Source organism: Pinus tabuliformis, chromosome Q (genome assembly GCF_031772625.1).
Source record: "Pinus tabuliformis cultivar Carrire ecotype Pingquan chromosome Q, CPIR1, whole genome shotgun sequence".
NCBI lineage: Eukaryota > Viridiplantae > Streptophyta > Pinopsida > Pinales > Pinaceae > Pinus > Pinus tabuliformis.
In genome coordinates, this window is record NC_142296.1 from 1333248961 (window position 1) to 1333266894 (window position 17934).

General features: G+C 37.7%; 1 protein-coding gene across 1 annotated transcript in view; it reads left to right on the top strand.

Annotated features, from left to right (window-relative positions):
- LOC149224766 (bifunctional pinoresinol-lariciresinol reductase 2-like) overlaps nt 1-16103 on the top strand; it is a 35153-nt gene extending 19050 nt beyond the window's left edge. The window contains exons 2-3 of the mRNA XM_089383607.1: nt 15240-15443; nt 15758-16103. Coding sequence (XP_089239733.1) covers nt 15240-15443; nt 15758-15921 — 368 coding nt within the window. The 3' untranslated portion in view covers nt 15922-16103. The remainder of the gene's footprint in view (nt 1-15239; nt 15444-15757) is intronic.
- The last annotated feature ends 1831 nt before the right edge of the window (nt 16104-17934 follow it).

Below are 17934 nucleotides of genomic sequence, written 5' to 3' on the forward strand. Positions count from 1 at the left end.
GGAGCAAGAACCTTGTTAGTGGGCAAATTGTGTTGTGCCCTAGATTAGTAAATGCATGAGGCATTGCAGAGATATGAGGGAGTATCTATTGAGCCCTAGGAACAACATTCTAGAGTAGTTGCGTAGTTGACAAGTGGATGCCTATAAGACCTCATGTGCAAGTGTTTATTGAAGGTGTCAATAGAGACAGTGCATTGTTCCCTGTTTCAATGGGTCGTAGCAGGGAAAACTTAGTGATAAGAGGGTTGTCTGAGGAAGCTAGATATAAAGCTACAAAAAATCTCCACATAAATATAGGTAGCTGATGTAAGGGAATCATGAGTACTTCCAACACATGCTTAGGCTTGTAGATATACCCTCCCTATTTGAGAGAGAGTGAGTATGGATTTCTCCTCTCAAGTTGCGAGGGAGTAGGATTGGACACATGGTTCTCCTTGTGTCATGTAATGTGCCAGATTAGGATTAATACCCTAAGTCATGTACATGGACATGGATAAGGAGCATGGTGGATTGGATAAGCATCTTGGACATACATTCTTGAGTCATGTAATGTGACGGATTAGGATTAATATCCTAAGTCAAGTACATGGACTTGAATAAAGAATGATCTGGTGGATAGACATTTCCTTGAGGGAAATGGTTCGGTGGAGGACATACTCTGGTAATCCTAGGTGGAGTATGTGCCTCAGAGAGGCGGTGTGGTGTGCTATGGAATTCCTCCCAGCATTTTGTTATGATCTTGTGGAGAGATAGAGAGTACCTGTCAAGGCCTTGGTATTGTGACAATATTGGTTATGATGATACTATCATCATTGATGCTTATCAATCTGGATCCCTTCTTTTATGAATATTTCAACTTAAGATAGTCTTGTTGAGTCATTATGAATACCTCCCAAGTTAAGAGGGAGTGTTGAGAATGTAACTAGTGTCAATTGTCATAATGTAAAATAATTATTGATGTATTTATTATTAATATTTTATTCTCAGTCAAGCATGTTCTCCATGTTTAATAAGTCAAAAAGAGAAAGGATTTTGTATTTTATTCATGTCATATTTGACATTTGAAAGAAAAAGAAAAAGGATTTTTATTTTAGTCAAAAAGAGTCAAACAAAGGTCCAAGTTGGCCCTCCTTGTCAAGTTGGCCCGAGTGGCAGTCTTACACCCTCTTGGATAGCTATATAAAGGATTATATTCAACTCTTGGGACATAAGAAAGTTTAACATAAAAAAAAGTCGATCTTTGCACCTAAAAAGGAAGAAATCAAGTTGAATTCAAATGAGAAAAGAAATTCAAAGAAAGAAGAGAAGACCAAGATTTGTTTGCCTTGTCTCTGTCACACGTGCAAATTTCTAGGAATTTTCTTAAATAGTCACAAGGCCGAAATTTGGCCTCTACAATAGGGCTAGAAGTTTAGAAGTTTTGAGCAGATTGCAAAGGGTTTCACCATATTTTACTTCCATTGACTTTGAAGACTTGGAGAAGGGAAGATCTGGAATCTTTGACAGTCTTGGTCTAGGTTTTGGATATCCCATTTTGACTTGATTATATAAGAAGAGCATTCTTGGGTTTTCCCCCTTGTGGAGTTTTTCCTTGGCTTGGAACCTAACTTTGTGTGTCTCTTGCTTCTTTGTGATCTTTGGAAGACTAAATATTATATAATTGCTTGATGAAGAAGAATTAATAAGTAATAAGAAGAATATTAACATTCACAAGTAATTATCAAGAAGGAGAATCAAGTATCATCTTCATTGCAATTGATTTTCCAACGGGATCAAGAAAGGATCAGGTTCAACTTGATCATTCTATTGGTATGATATCTTTGGTTCCTAATCATTCTTATTTTTCCCTGGCTAAAGATGTCCCTCTTTTTATTCCCCTTCATGTCCCCACCCCGGGTCCTTCGAAGCTAGTACCAACTTCCCTAGCCACTTTTGGCCTTCCCTAGAAATCTCCTAAGGTTAAACTATAGATGTTGTTGGTGTAGCCTCAGGCCCTATATCTGGTGAGGATGTCATTCCTAGTATTTCGTTTATTCTATCCATAGAAACCCTTCCCCCCCAAGAAATTTTATGCCCTTCACCTCCTAGGTAGGCGTAAAGAAGTTCCACCTTCCTATGGAGGATTCATTATAGATTTTGTTCAACCAAATATTTGTTGGGTTGTGTTATATTCTTTCCATGACTAGCCCATGTAGTTAATTGGGGGGTAGAAGGAGGGCGGAATCCCCCTTTCGTTGCGTCGATTGCGTAGCGGGGGGAGTCACAAGGGATTTGAGGGGTGCAGGTAACCCCACTCTGCCCCGGGAAATTTTGGTTTTGGAGCCTATGTTAGGTTGGGCAGACCTACCTATGGTTTTGTGCATGATTTTTCGCACATGGTTTTGGACGCGATGGTTTTCGGTCCATGGTTTTGGACGCGATGGTTTTCCGTCCATGGTATTGGATGCTTCGGCATGTATAAATATGTATTGTAACATTGAAAGGAACATAATTAAAAATCAAGCTGGTGGTCTTGGTTTTGCGATCCAGGGGAAAATCTCTGTGTATATGTGTTTTATGTGTTATGCTCTCGCATTGTTTATTTTCTGTGGTTTAGAAATCATATGCAAGTAATTTTTGTTTGGAGTTAAAACCTACATTAGGTATCGGAGCTGTTATGGCTTCAAGGGGACCCTTTGTTGCTGAGGGGTTTTGCTCAGGCCTATGGTAGACCCTGTTCAGTGGGAGATCTGCGAGATTGATTCTAGCGGTGAAAGAGGATGGCAAGCAGTAGAAAGATAGAGATCGAGAAATTTAATGGTCAGAGTTTTGAGTTATGGAAACTCAATATGGAGGATCTGTTGGTGGATAAAGATCAGTGGGTCATGGTAGATCCAGGTACTAAACCAACGGGAGTGTCCGATGAAGAATGGAAGAAGTTGGATCGGAAGGCAAAGAGCACAATATGATTGTGTGTCTCAGATTCAGTATTGTTGAATGTATCAGGGGAAGCTACGGCGAAGGCTTTGTGGGACAAGTTAGGGACTTTGTACCAATCTAAGTCTTTGGTGAATAAACTGTTCCTACGGAAAAAGCTGTATAACCTGAGGATGAAAGATGGAGACTCGGTGACAGAGAATCTGAACGCATTTAATACTGTGGTAAGTTAGTTATTATCTGTTGATATTAAAATTTCAGATGAAGATAAGTACATCAGTTTGTTGTGTTCTCTACCATATTCATGGGATAGTCTAGTTATTGCAATAGGTAGCAATACAACTGCCTTGCAATTTGATGAAATAGTCTCATCCTTGCTGACGGAGGAGATGAGACGGAAAAATATGGAGAGCTAGAATGGTGATGCCTTGTCTGTACGAGGACGGTCCTAGAACAAAAACAAAAATAAGTCATTGAGTGGGAGATCTAAATCTAGAGGGAGATCTAAATCTCCAGGAAAACCTGTAAAGGTGGTGTGCTAGAAATGCGGAAAGGAAGGGCACTACAAAAGGGATTGTAAATCTAAAGCTCCTGACAAAGGAAAGGGATCTGATGATGCTCCTTTTATAGAGGCAAAAACCACCTCAGATGAAGGTGGGGATGTGTACTTGGCTTCTTCAAGTACACATGTATATCAGGAGGAATGGTAGATTGACTCAGGTGCATCCTTTCACTTCACTCCCCATAGAGAGTGATTCTGTGAGTATGAGAAATATGATGGTGGTGATGTCTTCTTGGGGGACGACAGGAAGGCTAGAATCGTTGTTCGCAGAAAAGTAAAGTTGAATTTGCAAGGTGGAAGGGTTAGAACACTTCCGGGTGTTCTGCATATTCCTGCATTAGCCAGAAATCTGCTTTCTGTAAGAAAGCTACATGATGCAGGTGTAAAAACAGTGTTCGATAAGGATACCTGCAAGATGGTTCGGGGAGCACTGGTATTTATGTGGGGAGTTCGAATTGGAACTCTGTACAATCTGCAAGGTAGCACTGTTGTTGATGGGTGCAACAGTTTCGTGGTTCTTGAAAGTGGAGCAAAAAATCTAGTGGTCTTTGGAGAGAAGACCATGCTGTGGCATCAAAGGCCTGGACATATTGGAGAGAAGGGCCTTCGAATACTTCATGGTAAAAGTATGGTAGAAGGTATGAGTAATAGCTCTCTGGATTTTGATTTCTGTGAAAATCATGTATGTGGGAAGCAGAATCGAGTGAGTTTCCCCTCTGGTGGTAAGAGGGCGAAACAGATATTAGAGCTTGTGCACAGTGATGTGTTTGGACTTGTGAAGGTTCCATCACTAGGTAAGTCTGTGTACTACGTATCATTTATAGATGAATTCTCAAGGAATACATGGAGATATTTCCTTAAGAAGAAATCTGAAGTCTTTGACAAGTTTAAAGAGTTTAAGGCTCTGGTGGAAAACTAGACAGGGAAGAAGATAAAGGTGTTGAGGTCAGATAACGGTGGAGAGTTTTGCAGTAAGGAATTTGAAGAATTCTACTAGAAGTGTGATATAGCATGGCAGAAGACTACTCCATATACACCTCAGCAAAATGGAGTTGCAAAAAGAATGAACAAGATGTTGATGGAAAGGGCAAGAAGCATGCTCAGTGGTGTCGGGTTAGGACAGGAATTCTGGGCAGAGGCGGTGGATATAACATGTTACCTGGTCAACAGATCACCTTCATCAGCGTTGGAGGATAAGACTCCACAAGAGGTATGGACAGATAAGAAACCCTCTCTTTCACATCTGAGGGTATTTGGATGTGATGCATATGTACATGTTCCAAAGGAGAAACAAACCAAGTTGGATAGTAAATCTGAAAAGTGCATCTTTATTGGGTATAAGGATGGTTTAAAGGGTTGTAAGCTTTGGAACCCAGTAACAAGGAAGGTTGTGTACAGTCGAGATGTGGTGTTCAGATAGGTGAAAGATGTTATTAAACATGAAGTCCAACTAAAGGAACCTGAGAAGATAGAGTTTGAGCTAAAGGAGGAAGAATCAGACTCTACAGTAGAGGAGGAATCAGAAGATGAAAAGCCAAAAACTCTGAGTGTCAGAAGATCAGTTCGAGAAAGAAGGCAGCCAGAAAGGTATATTCCATCTGCTTTCTCTTAAAATTTTGCTTTATCTATTACTGATGATGATCCCAGAACTGTGAAGGAAGCAGTAGATTCAGAGGATGGAAAACTCTGGAAAGAGGCCATGGTTGATGAAATGGAATCTTTGCACAAAAATGAGGCTTGGGATCTAGTGGAGTTGTCGGCTGGAAGGAAACCCATTGGCAACAAATGGGTGTTCAAGAAGAAGACAAATGCAGAAGGAAAGGTGGAGAAATACAAAGCTCGGTTGGTAGCAAAGGTTATTCCCAAGTGCCAGGAATTGATTTTGGTGATATTTTTTCTCTTGTTGCCAAGGTAAATTCTATTAGATTACTTTTATCTGTTGTTGTTGCTTTTTATTTTGAGGTAAAATAGATGGATGTGAAAATAGCATTTCTTCACGGGGATCTAGAAGAGGAAATCTACATGAAGAAACCTGAAGGCTTTGCGGTGGAGGGTAAGAAAGAATTGGTATGCAGGTTAAAGAAGTCTTTGTATGGGTTAAAACAGTCACCAAGGATGTGGTATCAGAAATTTGATACATTTATATGGGGACTTGGCTTCACCAGAAGCAAAGCAGATGACTGTGTGTATTTTAAATTAATTGGTGACCGTGTTATTTATCTGGTCTTGTATGTGGATGATATGTTGCTAGTTGGAAATGACAAAGAAATTATCCAGGATTTGAAGACCCAATTGTCCTCCAAATTCAACATGAAAGATTTTGTTGCTGCAAACTATATTTTGGGCATGGAAATTAAAAGAGGTCGGGCAAAGAGGAAGCTATGGTTAAACCAGAGGAAGTATGTCGAGACAATATTGCAGAGGTTTAATATGCAGGATAGTAAACCGGTGAAGGTGCCTATTCCTGTAGGTGTAAAGTTATCTGTTGAACAGTGTCCCAAGGCACAAGAAGAGGAAGAGGATATGTCCTGTGTTCCATATGCAAGTGCAGTCGGTAGCTTGATGTATGCGATGGTCTGTACTAGACCAGACATTGCACATGCAGTGGGAGTATTGTGCAGGTTTATGTCAAAACCAAGGAAGGAGCATTGGACATCAGTGAAGTGGGTTTTCAGGTATTTGCGTGGCACTAGTGATTATGGTTTGTGTTACCAAGGAAGACTAGGATTGGATAGAGTGTTGGATATTCGTGGCTTTGTTGATGCAGACTAGGTTGGAGATCTGGATCAGAGAAGATCTACAGGTGGGTTATTTGGAGGTGTAGTCAGTTGGATGAGTAAGAAGCAATCTATAGTGGCACTATCAACTACAGAGGCAAATATATGGCAGCCACTCATGCAAGCAAGGAAGTAGTTTGGTTGCAGAGATTGTGTTCAAGTATGGGGTTAGAACAGGGAGCTATCAGGATAGACTGTGACAGCCAAAGTGAAATTTTCTTGGCAAAGAACCCTGCATATCATTCAAAGACAAAGCACATTGATGTTCAGTATCACTTTGTGAGGGATATGATAGAAGACAAAAAGGTGTTGCTAGTAAAGGTGGACACTTTGAAGAATAATGCAGATGCATTGACAAAATCTGTGAGCTTTGAGAAGTTCTCTTGGTGTAGAGAAAAATGGACGTTGCACGGCTGGATAAATGACTAAGCTCTCTTGTGGCTCCCTGTGGAAAGAAAACAACAAGTGGGACACTGTTGGGTTATGTTATATTCTTTCCGCGACTAGCCTATGTAGTTAACTGAAGGGTTAGAAGGGGGGCGGAGCCCCCCCCTTCGTTGCGCTGATTGCGTAGTGGGGGGAGTCACAGGGGGTTTGAGGGGTGCAAGTAACCTCGCTCTATGGGGTCCAGGGCAGCACCTCAGAAAATTTTGGTTTTGGAGCCTATGTTAGGTTAGGCATACCTACCTATGGTTTTGTGCATGATTTTTCGCACATGGTTTTGGACGCGATGGTTTTCGATCCATGGTTTTGGACGCGATGGTTTTCGTTCCATGGTATTGGATGATTTGGCATGTATAAATATGTATTGTAAAATTGAAAGGAACATAATGAAAAATCAAGCTGGTAGTCACGGTTTTGGGATCCAGGGGAAAATATCTGTGTATATGTGTTTTATGTATTATGCTCTCGCATTGTTTATTTTATGTGGTTTAGAAATTGTATGCAGGCAATTTTTGTATGGTGTTAAAATCTACAATATTATTGGTCACAAGTAATTTATATTAAAGGCACAAGTAAAGGTAGTTTTTGAAATTTGGAAAGGAAAGAAAAATTCCATTTCAAGGGCCCTCGGAGCAAGGAAATACCTAAAGAATCATATGACATAATAGTCCTCTCCTTTAATGAGAGAGGGGTTGGGGGTGCCTGAAAAAAGCAATCCCTCAAATGCCTTATCTTAAGCCATAAGCTAGATGTAATCATAATACAAGAAACCATGTGTTATGGCTCCAAACCCAAGGGCATACCTGAACCCTAGCTGAAAATTTGGTCCTTTTGCATTGTCGACAAGGTGGGGTTGTTGGTGGTTTAATTACAGGGCAGGGTCCTACTTGCAAAACTTTATCCTTTTCCTACCACATTATATAAATTAGAGGTTAAGGACATTGGATTTCCTTTATAAGTATTGAATTATTTAGACCCCTATGCTGACAAAATTCCTTTTGGGGAATATTTGGTAGTCACGGGTGCCCTAGGTGGCCCTCTCACTTTGGTCAGCAGTGATATGAACTTTACTCTTTCTTTAGGGGGATTTGGGGTGAAAATCCTAGAATGGATATGCAAAGTGGATACCTTTTTTCCTTTCTCGAGAAGCACCACCTAGTAGATATTGAGCCAATCAAACTAGTTCTTACCTGGAGAAATTTCCAAACTAGGGGATGATGTCTCAGAAAGGTTGGAGAGATTTTCAATTTTTGAGGCACTGAAGAGAAATGGATTTCTTTTGAAATCAAAAGTATCCGAAGGTGACCTCTCTTATCACAAGCTCATCATATTAAATATGTGTCCATGGGTGATTTGACTTCTGAGTTGCTCAAATTAAACCATGTTTGGCTTGAAGAAGATGATTATGGAGGTATGGTTGCATATTCTTGGGAGCATATTTCCTCCTCTTAATCTTCCTATTTCATGAGCCAATTCACTAAGAATCCAACTAGAGTCAATGCAATGACTAAGAATTGGAAAAATTCTTATTATGGAAGATCTCAGGTTCAGTTAAAATAAATTGAAGGAAAAATCATCGAGTTGTATCAAGAGTTGGATGCAGGTCCTTTAAATGTTTCCCAACTTAATGCTTAAAAGAGTTAGAGGCAAATCAATTTTCCTTCTTAGACAAGGAAGAGTGAGTCTGGAGATTTAAAAACAAGGCCATTTGGCTAAACATAGGTGACAAAAACACAAAATGTTTTCATCAATACACAAACATCCAGGGGTACATTTTTTCAATCACTTTTTCGTGAACCCATTGGGTCCCCCATTTAGGAAATTTTGCAGGAAGTCACAAAATTTCCCTTTGTTTTTTTGAAGAAATTAATCATTCCCTAAATGAAGTGTTGTCAAAGTCAGAGGTTTTGGCTACCCTTTCATCAATTCCGAAAGGGAAAAGCCTTGTGCCCTATAGATTCTCACTATAATTTTACTTGGAATTATATGATCTATTAAAGGACGATCCCTTAAAAGTTATAAGGGAATCCCATTCATCTGGAAAGGTATTGGGGTCCATAAATGCTACATTCATTTGTTTAATTCCTAAAAAATAGTATGGAGTGTCTTCTAGGGCCTATAAGACAATCTCATGTTGTAATGTGAATTACAAGATTGTGGAAATGGTTATTGCAAGGAAGTTGAATCTTATCTTGAATGAGATCAATTCTAAAGAATAATTTGAGTTTCTTAAGCAAAGGAAAATCCATGATGCAATAATTATTGCTCCAAAATTTTTTCATTCAATTACAAATTTGAATCAAAAGGTTGATATTCTAAAATCATGATTTGTCAAAGGCCTATGACAGGGTCAGTTTCACCTTTTTGCACCTAGTCCTTCTTCAACTGGGTATGGCCTTATAAATGGTAAATTATATTATGGGGTGCTTCCAATTAGTTTCTTTTGTAGTTTTGATTAATGGAGCTCCCTCCAAGTTTTTCATGTCTTTCATGCTCTATGTCTAGGGTTCCCATTATCCCCCTTTTTACTCCTCATTATTGCAAAGGATTTAAGCAAATTGATTATAAAAGCTAGGTCAACAAGGGCAATTATTGGTGTAAAAATTCCAAAGAAAGAATTAATTTCTCACCTTCTTTTTGTATATGATGTGATTTTATGTGTTCAAGGTTCCTTAAGGGTAATCTCAACCCTTAATGGGGTCATTGACCTCTTTTGTAAAGACAAGGGTATGGAGATTAATTTCATCAAATCATGTTTGATTCGTTATCAAAGTCCAAACTGAGGAGGCAACAAATTGGAAATCTTCTTCATGTTCATATAAAGAAATTATATAATGGTTTTAAGTACTTGGGATCTTTCCTAATGCATGATAGCTACTAGACTAGAAATTGGTTGTGGCTCATTAAGAAAGTGGAGGATAAGGTGCCAGTCTAGGTAGACAGGCTATTGTCCAAATACGGGAGGTTTTTATTACTAAAGTTTGTTGTTGAAAGCATTTCAATGTTTTGGACTCGATAGTAGTTGTTTCGAAAGCAATTCTCATGACAATCCACAAAGTCAGCTTTCAGTACCTTTGGTATCATGCATGTAAATTGGGGGGCATGCCTTTGGTGTAGTGGTCCAAAGTTGTGTCTCCTAAGGGCATTCAAGGTTGGGGGATAAAGAATATTCCTATTTTTGTGTAGGCCCTTGTAAGCAATAGTCTTTGGATGCTTTATCATGGTGACGCCCTTTGGGGTAGAGTTATGAATTCCAAGTATTTCTCATATATAGATTTAAATGAATAGTTTGGATAGCCAAGGGGTCTATTGTATGGAAGTCATTGGCGTAGTCTTTTCCTCTACTTGGAGGTTGGGAAGTCTAGAGGATAGGAAATGGAAAGGGTGTGTATCAGTGAAGATCATTAGTTGGGGGATAGAAATGATTTTTGTTTTTCCAACTCACTTTTCTAGGTTGTCCGTTCAACCAACATTTACTCTTTGAGTGATGTGAAGGTGTAGTCACCACAATCGAAAGGTTCATCAAGGTGGAAATTTGTCGCCTCTTTGGGGTTGTTTGGAGTTGATGCTGAAGAATGGCATCATTATATTGACCCTTTAGTGGCCAATTATATTCACTTGTGGGATGATGAGTCGGATTCTCTATGTTGGTCCAAAAATCCTTAAACTGGGAATTCATGGCCAAACTAGGAAATAAAAGTATATCTTGACTATAGTTTTATAGGATCTAAAAAATGGTGGTGGAGTCTCATTTGGAAGATTATTGCTCCTTCAAAGACAAAGATAACTCTCTATTTGGCTTTAAACAATAAATTGTTAACATGGAAAACTGGTGTCAAAAGAGGTTGGGTTGGACCCAACATAAGTGCATTTTGTAAATATCAAGAGGAAACAACTTCACACATTTTTGTTGATTGTGTTTACATAGTGCAGGTTTTGAAGATTTTGCAAAATACATTAAAGATGAAGTCTTGGTGGAACAAACCTAAGCTAGATGATTGTCGAAAATAATGATTGGCCGAGAAAACTATGAAAGAACATGTAGGGATGCCTTTTTGTTGGTATTTGATCATTGGTGGGCTCGTAATTTCGACATCTTTAGGGATAAGGAAAGTCATCCTGAATCACATCTAATATCATTCTTATTTCGCCTAAATAATTTATGCCAGAGCTGAAGATTAAAAACTCAAGGAGGTTGATCATGCTTGAGCTTAATTTTGAGATTCCCTAGGATTTTTCTTGATGGGGCCTGTCAAAGCCACCCACCTATCTGTGGTGTTGGGGTTGTTCTCTTTTTGAACCACACTCATTATCTTCATATCAGACATGTTGTTGGGAGAGGGACAAACAAAAAAGCTAATTTTATCTCATTGCAGACCCTACTCGAGGTGGCTACCAAAAAAGATGTAAAGAAAATTTAGGTGCTCGATGATTCAAAGTTGGTAATTGATTTGGCAAGGAAATAGGGATTAGTGATTGATGTGGGGCTTGAGCCCCTGCTTTGAGATATAAAGCATGTTTTCCAATCCTTCAAATGTCTCTCTTTCAGCCATATTCTTCAGGAGTTGAATAGCAATGTTGATGACTTATCTAAGGAAGCCCTAACTCTTCCTGTCAGGGCATTAGGCCTTTATGAATTCCTAGATGGGGAGGAAGTGGAAGCCATCGAATTCCATTTTTAGTATGTTTGTTATGGTTTAAGTATAGTGTAAAAAGAGGGGATTTGATGTAATGAGATGAAATGTTTAGATTTATTGATAAGTAATACAGTTGCTACTAAAACAAATATGGTATTTTCTTAAATTTATTATATTTTGATTTTAAATTTAAATTTTGATTTTTACATTTTTAAATTTGTTTATTTTTATGTTTCTTTAAAATCAACTTATTAATTTGTCTGCTTGGGGTAGCTCAATTGGCAATGGATGTGGAAATGAATTCTCACCGAACCGGAAGTCTTGGGTTCAAACCTTGTGCTACCTCCCCCGATTGGGGTGAGAATATGGACATGATAAAGATGTAGTCCTACCAAGCATATATATATATATATATATATATATATATATATATATATATATATATATATATATATATATATATATATATATATATATATATATATATAAATATATATATATATATATATATATAATATATATCTATATATATAGATATATTAAAATAAAATCAAAATTTTAAAAATATACAGATATATAATAATAATACTTTTAAAAAAATGATCCCCCGCTGAGGTGACTAGTGCAAGGGGGGTAAAGGGGGTGTGCCACTGCCCCATCAGGCTAATGGTTAGGGGAATGTGGCAACGCACCTCCTACAAATGTCATAACTCGTAACGCTCTCGAATTAATAAACTTAGTTATGAACGGACGCAGGAAAATTGAGGAAGATGGCTTTAAGCGTGAGAGGCGGAGGTCTGCAACATTAAGCATGGCAGGTTTAATTCGAATTTTGGAATCTATATCTTGGGATGCAAAGGCATTAATGGGAAAGAAAGACTTGGTTGAAAGCAGCATAAAGAATGTATGGGGAAGAGAGATAGCCAGTAATCGAAACTAGTACAGAGATCAAGAGTTGGTTTTGTTTACAATCATGGTGCAATGAAAACATTAATTTTGTTTTGGATGGAGGGACCTCAAGCATATAGTTAAATCTCATCGTGAATGTGAGAACCACATGAGAACAAGGAAGGTCGTCGAGAGACTCAGTTGAAATGGGGAGTGCATGAACAAGAAAAGCATAGAGCTAGGCAACATAGTGTTCTAAGGAAACTCACATTTCTCTAGTTAATTTTTATTTGTATACCTAGAACCCTTCCACTTCATTTGCCTGCATTTTTTGTTGGATCAAAGCATGGAGCTAGGTTACACTTTTTGTCAAAATGAGGGCAAATTTTGATGAAAAATGAATGCTCGATCGAGATGTTGAGGCGGTTAAAAATAGCTCAATTGAGTGTTTAAACAAACCCTTGATTGAGTCATTTTCTAACCTGAGTTAATGGCTCAAGATTGTTCCAATTTTCTCGAGGAATATCCTTCTCCTCTATTATTTCTTCGAGTAACACTAATCTTTATACCTCGGCTCAATTCCCTCCTTCGAAACTAGAAGGGGAGTAAGGTGCAGGGTTTGAAGAGATTTTGGTTTGATTTGTACGGGGTAATAGGAAGCTTATGCTTTGATGTTGTGGGTTGGTATTCAAACTCTGTGAGAAATTGGTTTTATATTTCCACTGTGTATTGGTGCAACTATCTTTGTGAGGTCTTGATTATTAGATTCTAGGAAATTTGGGCGTGCTTTGAACCTAGTCTAGGAGCAAGGGGTAATTCAAGGTGGTGGGAAAACTTGGTTGTTGATCATGACAAAGACTTTCTCCGAGGAGTATGGGTGGATTGGTAGTCAGGGTTGTGTTGTTCTAAATCCCTAAGGGGTGGTTGGGACTTTTCTTCTACGGTTCTAGTCAAAGGTCCAAAGGAAGTTGGAAGACACAAGGGGCTAAATATATCTTAAAGGGTTTGGGTCTAGGAATTTTGCGAAATTTGGAATGGTCGACAGATACTAGCGAGGAATTTTCCCTCTCCTCCCGATGCCCTATCGTCCAGTGAAGGTGCCAAGCATAGCTTATTTCTTTGATTTTTGAGAGAACATAGGGTTAGGGGAAGAGATGGCCCTGAGGTGCAGAATAGGCTGCATTGTCCAGCTCTGATTATCGAGACCTTAGACAACATGATGAGGGAGAGAGGCAAGCCGAAAAGAGGGTTAGCATATTATGAAGAGAGAGCTTGGAGAGGAAGCTCCAGGTTACAGAATAGAGTGGCAGGATTCACAACAAGGTTTAGGGAGCAGATCCCTCAACAAGTGCAGGAGGAGTTAGCTAGATATGAAGGGGAATCATCCTCACAATGAACGTCCCTCTTAGATGTTTAGGTGGTAGCAGAATGGATAGGTTGGATTTTGGATACCGAGAACACATGTAGTCGATCCAACTAGTACCTGTAGGTTGTAGGTCTCTATTGGCAAATTAAACTCCTATTGGGACGCACATTGATGGATAACTGGGAGGTTAAAAAGGGCCTCTTGTAGACACGTGACCATATGCACGGCCACATGAAACACTACAACTACATATTGGAAAAGATAGATCGACGGCTAAAAAGGATCAAGCAATACCTTGGTATCCCTCCATCAATAGTTAGAACTTTAGGTGATCGTGTGAATCCTATTCCAGTTGGGGGCCCAGACTCGGAACCACTCCCTTGACTTTCCGATGAATCAAGTTTATGATTTCCTTTTTGTAAGAGTTTATGTATGTGGCCAGATAGGCCAATGCTCTAACATAGGTATGTTGTGTGGCAATCCCTTTAATTCTCGGTTCTCTCTTGTATCCCTACGAAGGGATGAGCTTTTTTGAAGTTTGACCTCCCTCAAAAGCGACTAAAATGACTTTGTTCTATTATTGATGTAATCTTTGGTTTTCAATTAATATATTCCATTTTACAATATATATATATATATATAGTTTTAAAAAATTACAATAAAATAAAACAATTTTTCCCAACCTCCATTCCTCCAATTTCTCCATTGTTGTTTCTATAAATTGTTTCTTTCTTCCTAATAACCTTCGAATTTCTCCAATGTTGTTTCTCTAAATTGTTCCTTTCTTCCTAATAATCATAAATACATTGTTACTTTTTCTCAATTTCTTTTTGAGTCCATTATTAAAATTCAACCTATCATTGTATACATAAATTAGTTCAATTAAAAAACCCTTTATTTTAATAATATTTTATAAAAATATACATTTTGTCATAAAAAAATAGGTTTAACTTTAGAGAGGAGTAGAATCTTTTATAATTTTTTACAATATTGGTTCCTTACCTTAGAATTAAAAGAATTTCATACACTTATTTAATGTTTAATGTCTAACTTGACTATAAATATTAAAACTAGTATTTGTAGGGATGCATTAATTTACATGGAGAGGGAGGGACACCTATTCACTTAGATCATAAATATTAAAACTAGTATTTGCACATATGCATTAGTTCGCTAGAGAGAGAGGTACACCAGCTCACAAGTACAACAAATCTAAATACTGTCATAAAAATAAACCTCACCATAAAAAAATAAAAATATTACAAATTTGTTGTATTGAATAAATAAAAATTTAATATTAAAAAAATTGCTATATAAAAGACTCAGTGAAATATTAAAAATTTACCATATTTGAAAGACTTGGTTAAAGATTAAAAATTTGCTCAAAATACTCTGGACTATTGGAACTAGCAAGCCATCTTTAAGTGGATTGTAGATTCCCAGAATATTCAAAAATGCAAAAACATAGGCGCAGTCAAAAAATTGACGGCGTCCGTCAGATTCCCAAATATTCCTGGAATCTGCCATCACCGGAACTGACATGTTACCCGCCTTTATTGATCAGCCTTTGACTGCATGTTTTCACTTAAGCAAAGTTGGCTTTGTTGTTGTAAACGTTTGTCATAAAAATTGATTTTGTTGCACTGCAGTCATATGGGTTGACGAGGATGATATTGCCACCTACACGCTTTCAGCTATCAACGACCCCAGGACTCTTAACACCACACTGTATCTTCGGCCTCCTGCGAACGTCTTGTCATTGAACGAAGTGGTGACGGTGTGGGAGAGATTGATAGGAAAGAGCTTGCACAAGAAGAATATTAACGAGGAAGAATGGCTCCAATCTATGAACGGTAAGTTTGAAAAAATTGATATTGTAGATTTCATAATATTTTGGAAAATTTTATATAATTAAATAAAATATTTAAATTTAAAATTTGTTAAGGATAAAGATAAAAAAGATTGGATAAATTTTGATGAAATAAAGATATTAGTGAAGACTATTTGCGAATAAATTCCAAACACCAAAATTTCAAAGAAATAAAAACCAAAATTAATAATAAAACTAAATAAATAACAAAAAAAAATCATGTTTCAATCACTCCCGTGATATTGTAAACTGCACTTATGGAAATAATAAATGCCAAATTTGCATATAATCTTGCAGGTGCACCTTATCAACTGCAGGTGGTTATTGCACATATATATCAAATTTTCTTCAGAGGAGACTTAGATTTTGAAATAACTGCAAGCGAGGGAGTGGACTCCTCAGAGCTGTATCCCCAAGTAAAATATGTGACAGTGGAGGAGTACTTGCAACGTTTTCTGTAATGTCAACATAGTTTCAAATACGTAGGTATTTTAATGATTCTCTGCATCACGCATTATATTGCTGCCAGATGGCCTCCTTGTTTGGAGCATATTGGGACAATAAGAGTTATCTCACCAGAACTATGTTACAGTCCAATAAATGTCAATAAATTTTAATAAATTAGATAAGTGATTTAAATTTATTTTTTTAGTGTTAAATGGAGTAATTTTGTTTTACAGAGATTATGTATTATTACATGTATTTTATATTTAATATTTTTATTTTAATAATGGGTTTTTATGTCTTATTTTTTTCCATGTATTGAGATTTTTTTTATAAATAATTTATAGGTTAATTTCACGTTGATAGACTGTCATGGAAGTAATGGGTTAAGTTCATATATTTTCACTAACTTTTTTTGACATTTCACATTGATAGGATTACATTTTCTCACCAAGTTCTTTTATATGGTTTTTTTTAATTTTTTGTATGTCAAGTCTAAAACCGGTGCAGCTATATAAATCACATTGTTGGTTTTTTAATTAATCAAGAGAAAAAATGGCATAATTATTTTTGAGATAACAATCTAAATATTTGGTTTATGATTACTACTAAGAATATTATAGCATATTTATGGAGGTTAAATCACTATTATCTACCTAATAATTATTGATAATTAAATTAAAATTCTGGAAGGCCTATTCCAAAATAAACTAACCTATTAGAGTAATAAGTAATTGGTAAATTTCACATTGATAGAATCACATTTTCTTACCAAGTTCTTTTCACATTTTCCCTATTACTCTATTATACCAAGTCTAAAATGAATAAAGATTCATATATTAAACTTTATTTTTCGATTCCCTACCTTTTAATCAATTTTATCCTCTTGTGTTCTCAATCCTTATCTTGAAATTGATCTTTACTTGCAACCTATTTATATCCATATGCTTTAAATATATGTAATAAATTGATCCAATGTTTAATATCATAAAACCCCACTGGGGGTGTGGGACCTAAGGACATCCAATATTGGCGGTCAGGGTCTTAACACTCCAAGAACTTATGTGTCAAATGACATTGAAGGCTGAAGGCAAGTGTCGTGTAGGAGGTTGGTCATCTAAAGAGTTCAGCAGTAAACTAGAGTTATAAGGGTGCATGAGGAAAGTTTGGGGTAGAGGTTCATAATGGTTATGGGAGCTAAAGAGGGTGGTGACAATGTAGAGGAGTATGCACAGGCTAGCCGACTATACATGCCCCTTTCACCGTGTGTGTTTCGTTATGAAGCTAGTCCAAGCGATAAGGCTAGAGGTCTGCTTGAGAGAAAGGGTGTGAGTTCTTGGTTCTAGGACCCAGGTGATGGGGAGAGCGATATTTTTTCGAAAGGTTGGCAATTGAAGGGTCATGGCGAGCTAACAAAGAGCTTGATCTTTACGAGAGGTTTCCATGCCTGGAGGAGGTCTCTTGGGGGGTTGGTAATCATTGTTGTTTCAATTCCCTCCCTTTAGCTCAAAGTGGTCTTTAATTGACTTGTTATCTTGTATATTTGTTTCAGATGGTTGTTTATATTGAATTGTGGAGGGGTTTGGCCCGGAGGGGCTCTCTCTTTCTGGTGTCTTGCAAGGTTTCAATGGTTGGCCCAGAGGGGTATTCTAATTTTAATGGCTATTGAGAATAATGGTAGTTGGCAGTGTCCGTTTCTAGCTTCGAGGGAGCGACAAAGTTTGAGATTCAGTGGGGTTACTTGGTGCCTTTTAGACTCTTCCCCTCTGGTGGGGCGTATTTGCATGGTGGTTTGTGTCCTTCAATCCTATGTGAAGGGGGAAGTGGTTGCTCAAGAGATATGGTGTGGGACTTGGTTGTTGTTTACTTGGTGTAATAGCAAGCGTGAAATGTTTTTCAAAGGGGCTAGGCCAGGGATGGCAGGGCCCCCCATGGTGATATGCAAACTCGAGTTGGTAGAGCAGGAGAAAAACATGGCGTGGTAGGGGAGGGCATTATGGGACTTCATATGGTGAAGTTTCCCAAGAATT